This window comes from Saimiri boliviensis, chromosome 2, assembly GCF_048565385.1.
Source record: "Saimiri boliviensis isolate mSaiBol1 chromosome 2, mSaiBol1.pri, whole genome shotgun sequence".
Classification (NCBI taxonomy): Eukaryota; Metazoa; Chordata; class Mammalia; order Primates; family Cebidae; genus Saimiri; species Saimiri boliviensis.
This window is the reverse complement of record NC_133450.1, coordinates 137,708,377-137,727,595: the sequence shown is the minus strand read 5'-3', so window position 1 is coordinate 137,727,595 and position 19,219 is coordinate 137,708,377. Positions and strand designations below refer to the sequence as shown.

General features: G+C 57.9%; 1 protein-coding gene across 16 annotated transcripts in view; it reads right to left on the bottom strand.

Annotated features, from left to right (window-relative positions):
• The window catches only part of EXD3 (exonuclease 3'-5' domain containing 3), a 92,933-nt gene that overhangs the window by 30,925 nt on the left and 42,789 nt on the right, over positions 1-19,219 (bottom strand). For all 16 annotated transcript variants that reach the window (XR_012516450.1, XR_012516451.1, XM_074394419.1 and 13 more), the window contains 6 exons: positions 15,131-15,184; positions 13,891-14,030; positions 4,708-4,808; positions 2,207-2,280; positions 1,884-1,922; positions 410-576 (listed from right to left, as the gene is read on the bottom strand). Coding sequence is in view for 14 of the 16 variants with exons in the window: in XM_074394419.1 (XP_074250520.1) it covers positions 410-576; positions 1,884-1,922; positions 2,207-2,280; positions 4,708-4,808; positions 13,891-14,030; positions 15,131-15,184 (575 nt within the window). In the remaining 2 variants the exon portion in view is untranslated. The remainder of the gene's footprint in view (positions 1-409; positions 577-1,883; positions 1,923-2,206; positions 2,281-4,707; positions 4,809-13,890; positions 14,031-15,130; positions 15,185-19,219) is intronic.

The window sequence follows — 19,219 nt, the reverse complement described above, 5'->3', positions numbered from 1 at the left end:
AGCTGGTGGCGTCCCCATGTCCTGCGGTCCCTGGTCCCCACCCACTCTGACCGCAGGGCTGGAGGGGAATGCTCAGGGCCTGTTTGGTGGGGGCGTCTGGAGTCCTGGATCCTCCTCCCACACAGGCTCAGTGCAGGCCCCAGCATGACCCCTGCTCCTGCCCCTCCTGCCAGGTGACTGCCCCCAGACCCCTGCATGGGTTGGCCCGGCCGAGCCTGTGGTGGCGCGGTCTGTGGGCGGCAGGCCCTGCCGTCTTCTCTGCTCCGTGCACAGCTGTGCTGTGTGCTTTTTCTCCCTTGGTTTCTGATTCTCAAGCCACTGGTGTGCAGATTGGTGAGCTGCTGTCCCAAGGGCAGGGGCCATCCTGGGCAGAACCCACCCCTGGCTGGGGTCACCTTGGGGTGCTCACCTCCCCTGGAGCTGGAGCTGGCCAAGCTCTGCAGCCACTGTGGCTGGCAGCTGATCCTCGGGCAGCAGGGGGTTCGGGGTGCACTGGGTGGCCGTGCCTGGGTCACGGAGGGAGGCCAGCAACTGAGACAGCTGCTCCTGAAGCCACGGGCTCTGTCCCACCAGGCCCTGTGAGGAGGGTCCATGACGATGGGGACAGGGACACGGCTCTGCCCTGAGGGACTCCCAAAGACCCCGACCTCACAGGCTGGCTCTGAGCACTCTGGGAGGAGAGGCGCTGCCCACCCAAGGCCTGCAGTGCCCATCCCGCCTGAGGCCCTGGGTTGGTCCCACAGGACCAAAGCAGCTGAGATGGAGGCACTGAGGCAAAGACTGTCCACTGCAGCTCAGCCCTGGCCAGCCCCTCCCGGCCTCCCAGCCTCCGCTGACCCTCCCGGCCTCCCAGCCTCCGCTAGCCCTCCTGCTCTCACCAGGCTTCCACCTGCACCCCAGGTCCCAGGAGCCCAGGTGGGTTTTCTGGAGCACCTGCCTAACCTGCCCCATCCATGCTCCTCTTCTTGCCAGGGGAGCCCCTCTGCCCCTTCCCCTCGTCCTCCTCACTGTGTGGGGTTTGGCTGGCCGGGCTCAGGAGGTCAGGGACACCCATTCACCCATGGCCAGGGAGGAGACAGAGGGGTGGCCTCCAGGCGGCAGTGACCAAGGGGGTCCCGAGAAGCCTCGTCCTCGCCAGGGTGAGCTCTCTCCCACCCTGCAGTGCCTGTGGCAGTGCCAGCCCGGGAGCAGAGGCACCCACAGGCCTGCTGGGCCCTCAGCCCCTGCCAGGAAATCCAAGGCCCAGCACGAGCTCCAAGGTTCTCCCTCCCGGCAAGGTCCCGGAGTCCGTGAGTCCAGGATGGCCTGAGTGTCAGGTGGGAAAGGGGCACCCACCTGGGAGGCTGAGCTCCCACATGACCTCCCACCCACGGCCTCAAGGAGGGTCCGCCTGCCTCGCTGGCTTCAGGCCCAGTAGCCCGAGGCTGCTTCCCCGGCGTGGGTTCCCACGTGGACGACAATACGTGGAAGCCGCCCGCATTCTTCAGGACGTCCGCTGCCCTTCCGGCCGGCTCCGTGCTGGCACTGGGGGGGCCTGGCCTTCCTCCTTCCGGCCTCGCCCAGGCCCCGCACCTCTCCGGGGACTCTCGGCCCCCACCCGGCCACACAGGCAGCTCTGCCGGCCGGTTTGGGTGGCACGGACGCTGCCATCTGCCTGGAACGAGGCCCAGCCGGGCTCCCCCAAGGCCCTCGGCTTCAGAGCAGGCTGCCCAGCCTGGGGACCCCCCACCCGCCTGGCAGGCACACGCCCTAACATAGGGTCTGGGGTCGCCGGCCCCAACGAAGGCCTCAGTCTGCCCGCTTTCTCCCGGAGGCTCCGGGCCTGTGCCCCTCAGACAGCTGCCCAGCACTCTGCAGCCCCATGGGGCAGGGCACGGACTCACTTGCACGTGGTCAGCCCAGTTCTCCTGAGACAGGCTCTTCTGTAAAGGCAAACGGGGAGGGAGGCGGTTTCCAGGCGGCTCCAGAGGCTGAACAGGGGCTTGGTGGGAGCCCTCCTTGCCCCCCGCACAGCTCAGATGCTGGCCCACCACAGTGCCACGGCCCAGAGCCGGGGCCCGTGGCCTCCCTTCCCCCAGGCCTGGCCCAGTTTCCCAGCTCTGGGGCGAGACATGGCCCCTCTCCGTGGTGCATGGTGAGTATCCCAGACCAAAGTCTGTGGCTCAGGCCACAGTCGCAGCCCACCAGCCCCCTCCTGCTCACGAACCTCCATAAACCGCTTGTGGCACAGGTGCTGCAGGGCTGCCAGGCGCTGCTGCGTGGCCGCATGGGGACACAGCGCTGAAAGGGAGGGGCCAGCTCAGCACTGCAGCTCAGGGCAGCCTCCTCCAGGAGCAGGTGGGAGACGGGCAGAGGGGCTAGCATGCCTTTCCACCCTCTTCCACCTCTACCTGGACCCCACCCCCAAACCACTGGGCCCCTGCTGGGGTCCGTCCAACCCAGCCTGGGGGTCCCGCTGGCCCTGGGATCTCCCTTGCACTGTGCCGCGGGTCCAGGCCTGCCTGTCTTTCCTCAGAAGGTTCCCGTCCAGGGCCGGCGCCTGCCTTTGTGCCCTGCCCTGCTGGCACGTGGACCCCTTCTGGACAAGGCCGGCGGGTCATTGTGGGTCCCATGCCTGGAGCAGGCCGCAGAATCAGCAAGGACTGAGGCACACACCCGTCCACACCCTCCATCAGCCTCAGCAGAGTCCACACTGACACACGCGTCCACACCCTCCATCAGCCTCAGCACACTCCACACTGACACACGCGCGTCCACACCCTCCATCAGCCTCAGCAGAGTCCACACTGACACACGCGCGTCCACACCCTCCATCAGCCTCAGCAGAGTCCACACTGACACACACACGTCCACACTCTCCATCACTCACCAGACTCCACTCCAGATCCCGAGGGGCCCCAGGGAGGGCACCGAGGTCCCACTGAGCCCCTTCCCCCCAGGGTCTGGCAGCCAGTAGTCCTAGCGGGTTGCCCGGTCCTCAGCAGGATGCCAACCTGGCAGGGCCCCACATACCCACGCCCAGAGAGCAGCCGTGGGGAGTGGGTAACCATCTGCCCTGAGTCCCCTGCCCGGTTCTGCCCCTACCTCACCCAAGGTCCCTGTGACCCATACTCTGAGTAGGCACTCTGCCAGCACCTGCCTCCAACGCCTGGGAGCACCCTGTGGCAGGGACCCCACCTACCGGCCACAGTGGATGTCTGTGCAGTTCATGGCAAGGCTAGAAGCTGGAGCTTACCAGGGAGGGCCAGCCTTCCTGGAATGCAGCCACCAGGGCACAAGCTTCCAGCAGAGGCCTTGCCCAGGAATCTGCCACCTGCCCCGGGTCCAAGGGGTGACGAGGGCACCCGCCTTCCTCCTTCCTGGAAATGAAGTCTCCACTACCAGTCTCGTGCACTGGGCACCCTAGGGGCCATCACTCCTTTAAAACATGGGGCCCCTCTGGGTAGCCCCTACTCGAAACCTGGCCCATGTTTGGAAGAGAGAAGGGAGAGAGGGAGAAGTTACTCAGAGAGAGCACAGCTGGCAGCCTGGGGGTTGCTGCAGAGGGGTTCCCTCAGCTCTGAGGACAGATGGGAGCAGCTTTCCTGACATTTCCATGCTTTTTGGCATAACTTTGCCAGTGGGCTACTGTGCCCAAAGTACTGGCTACAGTACTGCACTGACGGAAGGGGCCTGGGCTGCAACCTACCCATGCTGAGAACCTAGAAACGCTGCACAATCCAGAAAAACCCAAACTGCCAGACAGGCACCAGCCTGCACCCTCCCAAGACTCACGGCCCCACGGATGGGGCCTCAACGCGTCTTCCCGGCCCCGGCGGGGGTCCTGGGAACAAAGGGGCCTGGCTTCCCTTGGTGTCCAATGACACAGCCAGGTGTGGCCATCAGCCTATCCAGAGGAGCCTGAGAGGAGTGGCCGCAGAGTCCTGATGCCTGAGACTCCATACTCAGCCTCAGCTCTGCAGCCACCAGGAGGCAGGAAGCCCCTGGAGTCACCCTAGGTGGGCAGAGGAGCTCACAGGCCGGTGGGCTGCTCAGCGGTAGGACAGGTCCACCTTGCAGGCACTCTGGCAGGAGCTGGGCAGGAGGCAGGAAGGGGCTCTCTGGGAAGGTTGGTGCCTGAACAATCAGCAGCACAGTCATGAACATGAGCCTGGCCACGCAAGAGTGTGGGGCTGGACTCACCCGGACCACGCCGAACCGTGGCCTCACCCGGGACCACGCTGAACCATGGCCTCACCTGGACTGCTCTGAACCGTGGCCTCACCCGGGACCACACCAAACCGTGGCCTCACCCGGCCCACTCCGAACCGTGGCCTCACCCGGGACCACGCTGAACCATGGCCTCACCGGGACCGCTCTGAACCGTGGCCTCACCCAGGACCACGCCAAACCGTGGCCTCACCCGGCCCACTCCGAACCGTGGCCTCACCCGGGACCGTGCCAAACCATGGCCTCACCTGGACCACACTGAACCATGGACTCACCCGGCCTGCTCTGAACCATGGACTAACCCAGGACAACGCCGAATTGTGGACTCATTTGGGACCATGTCAAATCGTGGACTAACCTGGGACAATGCTGAATTGTGGACTCACCTGGGACCACGCCGAATCGTGGACTCACCTGGGACCATGTCAAGTCGTGGACTAACCCGGGACAAAGCTGAATCGTGGACTCACCTGGGATCACACCGAATCGTGGACTCACCTGGGACCATGCCGAACCGCTCCTGCAGACGTAAGACCTGCCTGCTCAGCACCTTCGGACTCAGCTTCTCCAGGCTCAGGGAGGCCACCTGAGGGTACTGTCTGTGGAAAGAGGCACAGCCTCTGCTGCTGTTTCAACACATTTTAAGATTTTTATTTTCATCAAAGTCAATTTCATGAATAAACGCCAAGTGATTCTAAAAGGCTTATAAGAAAAAGCAGGCACAGGCTGGGTGCAGTAGCTCACACCTGTAATCCCAGCACTTTGGAGGCCAAGGCAGGCGGATCATGAGGTCAAGAGTTCAAGACCAGCCTGGCCAATGTTGTGAGACTCCGTTTCTACTAAAAACACAAAAATTAGCTGAGCGTGGTGGTGTGTGCCTGTAGTCCCAGCTACTCGGGAGGCTGAGGCAGGAGAATCACTTGAACCTGGGAGGCGGAGATTGCGGTGAGCCGAGATCGCACCTCTGCACACCAGCCTGGGTGACAGAGAGAGACCCGTCTCAAAAGAAAAAGAAAAAGAAAAAGCAGGTGTCTGCCCCCTGCATTGTTCGTAGCCTGCAGGCCGATGTTGAAACGGTCATGCATTTGCCTCCATGTTTTCAGACAAGGTCCTTGGGTTGTGGCCTCTTGGCATTTGGGATGGATGTCTCCCCCCGGAAGGCGGCCTCCCAAAACGGCAGAATTAGAGTTCTAGCTGAATCAGCACGTTCCTCCTTTGCGATACTCTGGCTGTGCAAGGACATCAGCACCTCAGCCCCCACTGCTGCTTTAGCCCATTAGTTCTGTGTTGGACCTTCTTGACAGAATCTGCCACGTTTAAACATCTTTTCTCTTTGTTTTTCTTCTCTTTATGTATTTGGTACCACTTTTTTGAAGACAACTTCCAATTACTCTTCCATCCTCCCATTGAGCTTTCGTGTCTCATCCTGTCCTTCCTCCACCAGCTCTGTCACAAAGTCTGAAACCTCTTTCTGGGGGGCCCACCCCTCCACATCACAGACACAGCAGCTTCCCAGAGATCCTGGTTGCAGCTTCTGTGCCTGCTTTTAAGTTTTCTTCATCCAGTCTCCAGCTTAATGTGTGTATTAGTCGGGGATCTCTGGAGGGACAGAACTAACAGGATATACACACACACACGAAGGGGAGTTTATTAACTATTAACTCACACGATCACATGTCCCATGGCAGGCCGTCTGTCTGCAGGCTGAGGAGCAGGGAGAGCCAGGCTGAGCCCAGACCTGAAGAACTTGGAGTCTGATGTTCCAGGGCAGGAAGCGTCCAGCCCAGGAGAAAGATGGAGGCTGGGGGGCTGGGCCCGTCTCGCCTTTTCGCATTCTTCTGCCTGCTTTATATTCCAGCCTCGCTGGCAGCTTATGAGACGCTGCCCACCCAGGTTCAGGGTGGGTCTGCCTCCCCCACCACTGACTCAGCTGTGAATCTCTTTTGGCAGTACCCCCACAGACACACCCAGGGTCAGCACCCTGCACCCTTCAATCCAGTCAAGTTGATACACGGTGTTAGCGTGTGTGGCTGGTGAGATGCCCCACGGCCCCGACTGCTCCTGCCCCACACCGCCCTGCAGAGGAGCCACCCTCCCTGTGTGCCTGGCACGGCCCACACCCTTCCTGTTCTGGGGGCATGGCCCACGCCTGACCTGTGCCCGCAGTGTGGCCCAGCGGTCCTGTGCCCGCGGTGTGGCCCAGCAGCCCTGGAAGGCCAGAAGTGCTGTCGGCTGAGAAGCGTCCCTGCACCTCCAGCAAGGGTGTCACCTGTGTCCCTCTGGTTTCAGCACGGAGCCCCAACCCTGTCCTCAGCTGTGGATAGAACCCCGTACCCCTCACAAAGGCCCCCTGGGGACCCTGTTTCCAGTCCAGCTTCTCGGAGGAGTCTGAGCCCCCACTTCCCGTGCCTCCTGAGGCTCTGAAGCTGGCGGGCTTCCTGCCTGTGCAGGTTCCACAGTCCCAGGCTCTGAGGAGAGTCACCACCTGGACATCTGTTTCCCATTTCACACCTTGGTCTCTGGAAAGCTTTTGTCTTCAATTTAAAGCAAAGAGGCACTAGATGTGTGTGTGTATCCACCACTTCCAACTCCAAGTCCTACGTAAAACTTTTTAAAAATTAAATATATGTGTATTTGACACAGCCTCTCACTCCATCCCCCAGGCTGGTGTGCAGTGGTGTGATCCAGGCTCACTGCAGCCTCGACCTCCCGGCCTCAAGTGATCCTCCCACCTCAGCCCCCTGAGTGGTGGGGCTACAGGCACGTGCCACCACGCCTGGCTAATTTTTTGTATTTTTTGTAGAGATGGGTTTTGTCATGTTGCCCAGGCTGGTTTCAAACTCCTGGCCCCAAGCCACCCTCCCACTGTACCTGCCAAGTCCTGCGTTTAAAATAAATTATTTACTGAGTGACACACAGTGAGGTATGCCAATCACAGATGCACAAGCACCTGTGGACGCACTGCCCGAAGCTCAACATGGAACGTTCCAGGGAAGGTGTGGCAGCTCACGCCTGTAATCCCATCACCTGGGGAGGCTGAGGCGGGAGGATCAGTTGAGCCCAGGAGGCTGAGGCTGCAATGAGTTGTAATTGTGCCACTCCAGCCTGGGTAACAGAATGAGACCCTATCTCTAAAGTAAAAGTTAAAGAAAGAACATTCCAGAACCCAAAGTGTCTCTGGTGTCCATCTCTGTGGATCCCCATCCCACACGTCTCCAACTTCTGTGACCAGAGATTCGCCTGATAAAACAGGGGCATTTTGCCACTTGTGGGTCTGGCTTCTTCCAGGCAGGCTTCGTCCACGCTGCTGAGTGTGAGGAGCTGGGTTTGTGGACCGTGACTGCTGCACCCACCCCGCTGCTCTGGGGACTAGGGCTGCTCCAAGGTTTTGGAGATGAGTGAAGCTGCCACAACTGTGGCCCTCTGTGGATAATGAGGCCACTTCTCTTGGGCACACGCTAAGTGGACTTGGGCAACGTAAGTCATAGGGTTGGCATACTGTTTTGCTTTAGCAGAAATGGTTAAATGGTTTTCTGAAGTGTCTGCACCACTGCACATCCCACCAGCAGTGTGTGAGTGTTCTGGTTTCCCCAGGTCCTTGCCAACACTTGGTATGTTCGACTTTTAAATTTTTGCCTTTCTGATCGGAGGTAGCGGTATTTCTTTGTGGCTCAATTTGCATTTCCCTGATATTACTGCTGCTTAGAAACTTTTCCTACATTTACTGGCTAACTGGAATCCTCTTCTGTGAAGTGCTTATTCCAATCTTTTGCTCATTTAAAAAATTGGTTTGTTTCTTTGTTTTCTTTGTAGGTTTTTTGTTTGAAATATTCTGGATACGGTCTTTTGTAAGATATGTACTGTAAATAATCTCTTGGTCTGGAAGTTGGCTTATCACTCTCTCAATGATGTCCTTTGATGTCCAGAAGTTATTAAGTCAAATTTGTCAGTGTCTTATGTTATCCTTTTTTTGAGATGGGGTCTTGCTCTGTTGCCCAGGCTGGAGTGCAGTGGCGCGATCTCGGTTCACTGCAACCTCCGCCTTCTGGATTCAAGTGATTCTCCTGCCTCAGCCTCCCAAGTTGCTGGGACCACAGGCACATGCCAACACACCTGGCTAATTTTTGTATTTTTAGTAGAGACACAGTTTCACCATGTTGGCCAGGCTGGTCTCGAACTTCTGACCTCAAGTGATCCACCTGCCTCAAGCGCCTAAGGTGCTGGGATTACAGGTGTGAGCCACTGCACCCAGTGTTTATTCTTAGTGATTTTGTATCTTAATTGAGAAAGCTTCATTACAAGTATAAAGAAATACAATTGGCTTTTATAAACTTACTTTGTAACCAGTGATCTTGCTAAATTTCCTTATTTTTAAATAATTTATCTGTAGATTTTTTGGTTTTTCTTCCCTATGTAGACAAACATATCTTCTGAAAATATGACAGTTGTGTCTTTGTACCCAGTCTTTACGCCTTGAACTTACTCCGCCTCCCGCCCTGGTGTGGATCCTTGATACAGTATTGAACGGAAATGGTGCTCTTGGACATTAGGCAGCCGGAGGCTCAGGGCAGGGACGCCCAAGCGATGGGAAGGGAGGCTGCCAATCACCCCGTCTTCCTTTTTGGAGAAACTTTCCCAGGAGACATCCGGGTGCCACCCTGAATTTGCAGGGAGGAGATGCCCAGAGAAAGAGTATGGAGCTCTGCAGGGAGCACCCTCTAGAATTTGCCCCAGAAAAGAGCACCCTGCATGTGAGGACCTCCCACAAAGCGGAGGAGGAGCCACCTGATCCGATTACAGGGAAAAGTTTTCAAGCCTGACAAAGAGCTGCTCCCAAGGCCCAGGGTTTAAAACGCTTCCTAGTTGGTAGGGCATTACCTACAGCACTAAGGGGGTTCTTGCCTCAGAAATGGGGGGAAGCTGGCCTTAGATTAAACATTGCTCTGATCATACCAAATGAAGTTTAAAGAAAGATCCGAAAAAATTACACTGTTTCCAGGTAACTTAAACATACACAAGAACAATGATCAATAATATTTTTAGAGGCCGGGTGCTGTGGCTCACACCTGTAATCCCAGCACTTTGGGAGGCCGAGGTGGGCCAGATCACTTGAGGTCAGGAGTTCGAGACCAGCCTGGGCAACATGGTGAAACCTTGTCTCTCTCTACTAAAAACCCTGTCTCTACTAAAAATTCTAAACAAAAATTAGCCAGGCGTGGTGGCTGGCACCTATAATCCCAGCTACTCAGGAGGCTGAGGCAGGAGCATCACTTGAACCCAGGAGGTGGAGGGTGCGGTGAGCCAAGGTCACGCTGCTACACTCCAGCCTGGACCACAGAGTGAGACTGTCTCAGAAAAAAAATAATAAAAAAAGAATATTTTTAGAAAACCAAAAACGTCACACACCCTGAAGGTAAAATTCAAAATATCTGTAATCCAATAAAAAATTACCAGCCTGCAGAAAAGAGGAAATACGAGGCACACTGTGATCAGCAGAAACCGACCTGGAGACGACATGTCAGAGAATTACCGCCTGACGACGAGACACAGACCCCGCGCTGGGCGGGAGGGCGCTGACGGCACCACAGATGCCGCAGACCACGCAAAGAGGACGGCGGAGTATCACCAACAACCTTCAGCCACGAAGTTCGACAACTTGGATAAAACGGACAAATTCCTTGAAAGGCATGAACAGTCAAAGCTCATTCAAAAAGACACAGGCAACCCAAACAGCCCTTTTTTAAAGGAAATGGATTTTCAGTGAGAAGTAATACCAACTGGCCGGGCGCAGTGGCTGGTGCCTGTAATCCCAGCACTTTGGGAGGCCAAGGCAGGTGGATCACCTGAGGCCAACAGTTCAAGACCAGCCTGGCCAAGATGCTGAAATCCCGTCTCCACTAAAAATACAAAAATTAACCAGGCATGGTGGTGGGTGCCTATAATCTCAGCTACTCAGGTGGCTGAGGCAGGGAACTGCTCGGACCCGGGAGGCAGAGGCTGCAGTGAGCCGAGATCGCGCCAGCCTGGGCAACAAAGTGATACTTCATCTAAAAAAAAAAAAAAAAAAAAAAACAACTACACACAGTTTTTCCAGAAGACTGAAAGGCAAGGGAATAATTCCAAACTCATTCTGTAAGGCAAGCATGTTTCTGATACCAAAGTAACATATATTACAAGAAAAGGCAATGAGAGACCAATATTTCTCCTGGAGACAGCTGCAAACATTCCTAACAAAATGTAGGCAAATTTCTGCCACTACCGAAACCACCTGGGTTCCCCAAAGATAACACATAATGACCAAGTGGGGTCTATCCCAAAAACGCAAGGCTGGTTTACCACGGACACACTAAAGGGTGTAATGCATCATAGTAACTGATTAGAAAAGAAAAACCATGTGTTCATCTCAACAGAAAAGCTAGTCTTATAAATTCAGCATACATTCCTGATAAAAATTCTAAACAAGCCAAGCATAGAAAGAAGCTTCCTCATCTCTGCTTGTGCTGTGATGGAGTCTCACTCCATCCCTGCAGTGCGGTGGTACCATCCCAGCTTACTGCAGCCTCCACCTCCCGGGCTCAAGGGGTCCGCCCCGAATGGCCTCCCAAGGTGTTGGGATTCCAGGCATGAGCCACTATGCCCAGCCCCTTCGTTCATCTTAAGTTGGGAAGTTTGTGTTCTTTCTGCTGAGTTGAGAGGGATCTCTGTAGATTCTGGATATCCCACGTAGCTTTTGGAGACATTTTCTCCCAATCTGTCTGTGTCTTCTCTCTCTTTTTTTTTTTTTTTTTTCTTGAGAGAGAGTTTTGCTCTTGTTGCCCAGACCGGAGTGCAATGGTATATTCTGGGCTCACTGCAACCTCTGCCTCCCAGGTTCAAGTGATCTCCTGCCTCAGCCTCCCGAGTAGCTGGGATGACAGGTGCCCGCCACCATGCAAATTTTTGTATTTTTGGTAGAGATGGGGTGTCACCATGTTGGCCAGGCTGGTTTCCAATGCCCGACCTCAGGTGCTCTGCCCGCCTAGGCCTCCCAAAGTGCTGGGATTACAGGCGTGAGTCACTGTGCCCAGCCTTCTCATTCTCTTAATTCTTTAATACGTTAGTTGACTTGATTGCTAGTACTTTGTTTTGTATTTTTGCATTTATCCTCCTGAAATATGTTGGACTTCAGTTTTCCTTCCTCCTAACGTTGTTTTTGAGTTTTGACCTCCGAGTTTAAGCTGAACAAAGTGCGTTGGGCTGCACTCCTTTTTAAAAAATTTTCTGTTCTCTAGAAAAGGTCATGACTGGTTTTGTCTTCCCTCCCCCCTCCCCCACCTCTCTTTCTTTTCTCTCTTTCTTTTACCCCTTACCTCCTTCCCCTCTTCCCCCTTCCCTCTTCCTCTCTCTCTTCCTTTGATGAAGTCTTTCTCTGTTGTGAGGCTGAAGTGCAATGGTGCGATCTCAGCTCACCGAAACCTCCACCACCTGGGATCAAGGGATTCTCCTGCCTCAGCCTCCTGAGGAGCTGGGACCACAGGTGCATGCCACTCTGCCTGGCTGTTTCGTATTTTACTAGAGATGGAGTTTCACCATGTTGGTCAGGGTGGTCTCGATCTGCTGACCTTGTGATCTGCCTGCTTCTGCCTCCCAAAGTGCTGGGATTATATGTGTGACCCACCACGCCTGGCATTTTTTTTTTTTTTTTTAGATGGAGTCTTACTCTGTCGCACAGGCTGGAGTGCAGTGGAGTGATCTCGGCTCACTGCAACCTCTGCCTCCTGGTTCAAGGGGATTACAGGCGCACACCACCACACCTGGCTAATTTTTGTATTTTTAGTAGAGATGGGGTTTCACCATGTCGGTCAGACTGGTCTCGAACTCCTGACCCCAGGTGATCTGCCCACCTCAGCCTCCCAAAGTGCTGGGGGAGCAAGCCACTGCACCCAACCATGAAGCACTTTCTTTCTTAAATGTTTGAAAAATTCACTGCTGACACCATCTGGGTTCTAACAAACTTTTCTCTGTAATAAAGCTTTAGACTATGGATTTAACTTACTTAATAGCTCTATAGGACTATTTAAATGTTCTATTTCTGCTAGTGTCAGTTTTGGTGAATTGCATTTTTCAAAAATTTGGTCTATTATATCTAAATGGTCAAGTACATTTGCATTAAGTTGCAAACAACATCCCCTTGCTACCCTGCCAACGTCTGCAGGGTCTGTAGTAAGGCCCCTTTCATTCCTGATGTGGGTCACTCAAATTTTATCCCTTTCTTTCTTAGCGTCCCTTGATGGTCCAAGCCTGAATCAGTGACTTTATTGAGAGCTGCAAAATGGTGATTTTTAATTGTATCATTCCTTTTTCATCTATTAGCTGGAACTCATTATAAAGAAGAGTTTTCCCCTCTCTTCCCTTGGCCATGACTGTGGACTCACGGGCCTTCAATGGTTAAGGTGTTAGACTCTACTGCCACTGTCATTTCCACGCTCAGTCCATTCTCCCAAAGCCCTTGCTTCTTTCGGTGGAGAATGGCATCTGGTGACTGAGCTGGCAGCCAGGTGTGCTCATTGCTATGGGGTGCCATTGCATCCAGGCCCTTTCAGAGCACGGAGCTAGGACAAATTTTAAAAACCATTCTTTTAAACCAATACCTGCAATGAAACCTAACACTGCAGGGTCTTCCTCACCCTCCCAGTTTCCGTGTATATTTCTTTTCGTTGTTTTTTGAGGCAGAGTTTCACTCTTGTTGCCTGGGCTGGAGTACAATGGTGCAATCTCAGCTCACTGCAGAGCCTCCCTGATTCAAGAGATTCTCCTGCCTCAGCCTCCCAAGTAGCTGGGGTTACAGGCACGTGCCACCAAGCCTGGCTAATTTTTGTATTTTTAGTAGAAACGGGGTTTTTCCACGTTGGCCAGGCTGGTCTTGAACTACCAACCTCAGGCGATCCACCTGCCTTGGCCTCCCAAAGTGCTGGGATTACCAGTGTGAGCTACCGCGCCTGGCCGTGTGTTTCTCTTCACAATGAGACCCCTGGTTCCTGCCTCCATCAATGCATTCACTGTTTTGCTCTATGTCTTTAAAAAAATATAATAGGATCGATGGCAACTGACCTTACGCTCCCCTGTGCCTGGCCTGGTGCTGCGTGTACCCTGCCTCTTCCCTATGATGAAAAGTCTTAGCGATGCTTTGAGTCAGGTGGACTCAGCCCCACTGTGCGAATGAAGAAACAAACTCGGAAAGTGGAAGCGACTTGCTCTTTGAACTGAGGGAGGAGAAGTGGAGGAGGATGGGTCCAGGGAGGCCTGATCCAAGTTCAGGCCCCTGGCTCTCCAGTGAGGTGACCCTGGGGCTGTGTGGGGGACAGAGGCTGGAGTCCGCCTGGGCCCAGGCACCTTCCAAAAGCTTTTATAGATGAAAGAACAAACGAATGAATGGGCAGGTAAGCAGTATGGACGCCGAGCCTGTGTACAAAGAGCCACCACAGAGAATTGTTTCTGTCTTTCTAAGAACAGGTGACTCTTTCGCCTGGGAGACAGCAGTGCTCCTGCCAGCTCCAGAGGCAGCTGCACGGCTGCAGTCACATGGCAGCTGTGTCCCAAACATCAGAACCGCCTGGGAGAGCTCTCCCACGTGCCTGCTGCCATGCTCCCCTGTAACCAGGGTGCCATCTGGTGCCAGCTGCCAGCATCCATGGGACTCACCTGGCAACATCCTTGATGTCAAAGCCGGGCTGGCACCAGGAGTCCATGAGGGCCAGCAGCCTCCTCTGGAGGTCCGGGAAGCCGGCTACGTAGCGCTCCACGAGGGCCACCTTGTCCTGGAGGAGCAGTGGGACACTCATCTGCGGGGGGTGGGGGGGTGGGGTGCACGGTCAGGCCACAGTCTCTGCCATCTCGGCCAAAACCCCACACTCCCCTCCCACCAACCTAGAGTTAGTGGCCACAGTGTCAGAACTAAAGAGGCCCGGCCTGCGCCCGTGCTCACACACACCTGCCCCAGGCTTCTGGTAGGTTCTATGGCCACCCCCATCTCCATCAAGGCCTGGAGGTCTTAAGAGGCAACGGGGACCCTGGGAGGCTCGCTCGTCACCAAACGTGGGGAGATGGGAGACAAACCAAGCAGGTGACACCAGCACTGCCCCTGAGTGGCCCTCACGCCCCACATGCTGTCGGTGCCTCCAGGAGGCCCCGGGGGTGGGGGGCTCCCTGGCTGTGGTGCTGGGCCTTGGGATACACCAGCCATTCCCTCAGCAAGAACCAGGCCCCTTAGACAAAGCCCTTCAAAGAAGGCTCCTCACCTCCCTTCCCCATCTCCTCGACACAGGTGAGACTGCCTGGAACCAGACTGCATGGGGCCCACCTACAGGACAGTGCCCTCAGGGACAGGTCTTGGGCAGAAGGCAAAGCCCAAGAACCCTCTCCGGCCCCAGCTCCTGCACACCTGGAGTCTGCACCCATCCCGGGAGCAGGGCCGAGGCCTTTGTGGTGAGGATACCCCCTGTCCCCACCTGGCCCTGCCCCAGTTCCACCTGTGTCCCTGTGGTGGGGACAGTCCCAGTGTGGAAGCTTGTCTGGAAATTCCATCAGACAGGTGACTGCTCCCCCAGCCCCCTGCACAGCGGAGAGGAGGAGCTGAAGAGGGTCCCAGAAGCACGAGGGCTGCATGTCCTGAGAGGCACCTGGTGCCCACTCCAGGGAAGGGGTGGCCTGGCAGCTGCATGGAGCACTCAGGGCTTCCGAGGACCGCTGGGCACAGGGTGCCTGGCTGTGTGGCTGTGCCTGGCTGGGGTCAGCCCACCAGGAGGACTGGTCTGGGGGCTCCCGATGGCTCTGCTTTCCCCTCCCTGTGGCTTGCTGGCCCCACCTCCACCAACACTGTTCCTGGAGACCTGGGCATTATCCAAGTTTGAACCTAAACGATTTACATGAGAAAGACGTTCACCTTTTCAACATCAAGTTCTGGCTGAAGCTTCAACGTCGTGCCCAGCATGACTGCCTGGCAAACACAAAGGCACAGATTACTCAGGGCCTGGGAGGGGCCCCCACCCTTCTGCACGGTGCCTGGTCACTGCGGCGCACTGTGGGGCCTCCCCGTGTCCACCCACGTGGCCCTCAGGGTGAGGGGCCTGGCCTGGCAGACAAGCCCCCTGTGCTGAGCCCCGCTGAGCCCGGCCTCACATGGGCTGGAACAGACGGGAGGCCCAGGCTTGGCCTAAATGGGGCAGCAGGGATTCATGCGGTGCTGGCCACGCAGCCTGGTCCACAGGGCCTTGCTCAGGGCTTGCTGATGAGCCCGCGGGGGGCAAGGAAGTGGGCTCAGGGAAAGGGGCAAAGCCGTGGCCTCCCACGTGACCCACATACGGGGCCCAGTCCTGGCGCCTGCAGCAGAGGGGCCAGGGCTGAGGACCTCAGGGCAGGGTCTCAGCATACCCTGACGCCGGGGGGGTCCTAGCTGTTCCCACGAGGCGGGAGACGGGCACCCCGCAAGCGCTCCCAGGCCACGCCGCTGCGATCGGGCACGGAGGGCCCTGACCGCCCGCACGTACCGCGGGCCTGAGCTGCTATTAATAATTTCCATAAGACGCGCTCCCATAACCAGCAAAAATGACCCGCGAGAGCAGCCCGCGGAGCATGGCGCCCCGCCCCCGCGCGGCCCAGAGAAAGGACCAAAATAGCGGCCTGGGAAAGCCTGGGCTCCGGCTTCCAGCCCCCGTGCGCGGGGTGGGGGCGCAGGTCCGGGGGCCTCTCCCTGCGCAGCGCTGACCCGGCGCCTCCACTGCCTGGCCGGGGTCCAAGAGGCTAGGCCTCCACCGGGCCGCAGGGCGCAGGGCCGGGGCTGGGGTCTCAGGGCCAGGGGGAGGGGGCGCAGGGCCGGGGATCTCAGGGCCGGGGCGGGGCCACAGGGCTGCGGGGAGGAGCGCGGGGGCCTGGGGCGGGGTCTCAGGGCCGAGGGGTGGGACTGAGGGGCTGTGTGGAGGGGCGCCGGGCCCGGGAGGTGGGCATAGGGCTGGGCGCAGGGGCCACCACGCGGGGACCACCCCAGCAGTGACACCCACAGCTTCACACAAGGGCCCTGACCCCTTCTGGATCAGGGATACCCTTGAGAAGCTTCCAGAGCTCAGGAAGGCGGGAGTGCAGGCCTGGTCACCTCACCGTGTTCAGAACCATGGGGTGGTCACGACCCCCCCACCCTCTGCCCCTCCCACCCCATGTGGGCACTGCCAGGTGCAGGGGGGTGGAGGATGGGGTTGCCCCCATCACGTCCTGAGGACCAGGCCCTCAGCAGGGGGGGGGGCCTGGGGCCCAGCCAGGGCACGTGGCCAGGGTGTCCCCTCACTGCTGCTGCACCCAGCCTCCCTCTGAGGACACACTTCAGGCTCCAGGCCCTAGCCCTCGGCAGGTCCCCCCCAAACATGACCTTTCTGAGCCCTAGAAGGCCTCAGGTTTGGGGAGGAACCTGGGCGGAGCTGGGTACAGCAGTGCTCCCCCGGTGGGCAGCTCGGCCTCCCTGTCCCGCAGGCTGCAACCCTGTCAGAGGGGGGTCAAGGTACGTAGCGGAACCCTTCTCTTCTCCACAGCCATTCAGAGCCCAGGGCAATCAGGTGTCTGGACCTTTCTGCTGGGCACCTGGGGCCTCTTGTGGGCAGGGGGGCTTTCTGGACATGCAGGGGTCCTGGGGCCCCAGCCCCTGTGTCCACGTTTTGTACCTGGATCCTGGTGGGGGCTCGGGGCCTAGCAGCTCAGGGGACAGGACAAGGATGGCGCTCCCTCAGCTCCATCATGACACGGGCAGTGCCTGGCTTCCATGGGTGGCCTTGGTGATGGGGATTGGGGACTGGGGGGTGGCAGGTAGCAGACCCACCCTTCCAGGAAGCTCCCTGGCCTGGCCCCCGTCTCAGGCTCTGGGGCTCCTGCATGGCCCTTTCACTGGGATCGTGCCTGGCTTAGAATCAGCGTCTGGCCATTTCTGTCTAAACCTCCCTGGGAGAATGGTGTGCAGCTGCCCACTGCTCATGCCTGGCCACTTGGGAAACTCAGCAGGCACGAAAAGGTCACCTGGCCCCACAGCCAGGCCCAGGGAGCAGGCCGCAGAAGGTGAAGAGTCAGGGACCTCAGGGGAGGAATGAGCTGGGGGCTGGGCCATGAGGACAGATGGGCACACTGGGCCCACCCTGCACCAGGCGGCACTTCCTGACCTCGGCTGCCCGGAGGACGGGAGGCACCCACTAGCAAGAGAGGGACGAGGCCGTCCAGCTGGGGGGGTGGGTGGGGCTGCAGGAACCTCTGGCCACACAGGCCCAGGAGCCACGGCTTTCAGGGGAAAAAAAAAAAGAACAAGAAAATCCGGAGGGGCTGCGGTGCTGACCATTAGGAAGGGCATTCCTGGCTCCCCTGGGCCCCCACTCGGAGGGGCAGGAGGGCTGGCAGGTGCCAGGCTTAGTGGCCAAGGAACCCAGTGACGGCCCTGCCTCCCACCTCTGCGTGGGCCTGGAGCCAAGACGGCCTTTTTTTTTTTTTTTAAAGCAAAGCTATCTTTTTACCTTGATAAGCTGTTTAAAAAATGTAAATAAAATAACTCAGCGGACAAAAGCAGGCATTCATCCCGCCCAGAGCCAGCCGCTGCCCTCGACATGAAATATCGCAGCACATTGAGTGGTGAGTCCCGGCTAATCCGAGCGGACAGGCCTGAATGCGGCCCCTTTCGGCCGGGCGCGGCGGTGGGCAGTGGAGCATGTATCGCCTGCCGGGCGGCCCCGCTTGGGACAATGGCTTTCTTCGCAGAAGGGGCCTGTGCGGGACAAGACCCCCTTTGTGTGGGGATTCCTGCCTCGGAGCGTGAGGGAGGCGCATTCAGCCGGCCCCAGACAGTCTTTGAAAGGCTCTGTAACAGAAGACGGCCGGAACACCAGCCTGCCTCTGCCTCCTGCGCTCGCAGGCCCGGCCGCCATTCAGCCTGGGCAGGACGCCTCGCGCCACAGGAGCGGACCCTCCGCCCGGCCATCGCCACGCACCGGCCGTGAGGGGCCGCGACAGTGTGGGGCCGGGGTGGGTGCAGCCGATGCTCATTCTTCCGAGGGCGCAGCCAGGCGGCCCTCATGCCTGCACCCAGGTTCCAATGTGGCTCCTCATGGCCAGGGGCTCTTGCTGGAAAGAGGAACCCAGGGTGCCATCGGACAGCCTCCGCCCCCATGCAGGGTCCCGCATCTCAGCAGCACGTCCCTGAAGTAAGGGCCCTGACAAGACAGGGGGCGCACTGATGCCCCCAAATGCCGGCTCCTTATTGTACGTGATCAGTGTACCCTGAACCAAGCACCCCTGGACTGAGAAATCCCTGGACAGGTCACCCCCAGGCAGGGCACCCCCAGGCAGGACACCCCCAGGCTGAGTACCCCCAGGCTGACCACCTCCGGGCAGGGCACCCCCAGGAAGGACACCGCCAGGCAGGGTACCCCCGGGAAGGACACTCTCAGGCTGAGCACCCTCAGGAAGGACACCAGCAGGCAGGGCATCCCCAGACAGGCACCCCCAGGCAGGCACCCCCAGAAAGGACACCCCAGGCAGGACATCCTCAGGAAGGGCACTCCCAGGCAGGGCACCCCCAGGCTGAGCACCCCCAGGCAGGGCACCCCCAGGAAGGACACCCCCAGGCAGGGCACCCCCAGGCTGAGCACCCCCAGGCAGGGCACCCCCAGGAAGGACACCCCCAGGAAGGACACCCCCGGGCAGGGCACCCCCAGGCTGAGCACCCCCAGGCTGAGCACCCCCAGGCAGGACACCCCCAGGAAGGACACTGCCGGCCTTCTTTGCTGCACCTCCTGCTGCACCCTGGAATGTCCGATGGGATCTCAGGGCACTGAGAATTCCCAGGGGCCCCGTGTAGCTGCAGGAACAGCTCAGAGCCACCCATGCAAGATGGCCACCTCCCTACTCACTGCAGGCCCCACCACTCCCCACTGCTCCCCACAAACCCAAGTCCCAGCTTGGCCAGGCTTGGGGGGCCGTGGCTGTGACGCCAGGGCCCGGTCTTCCT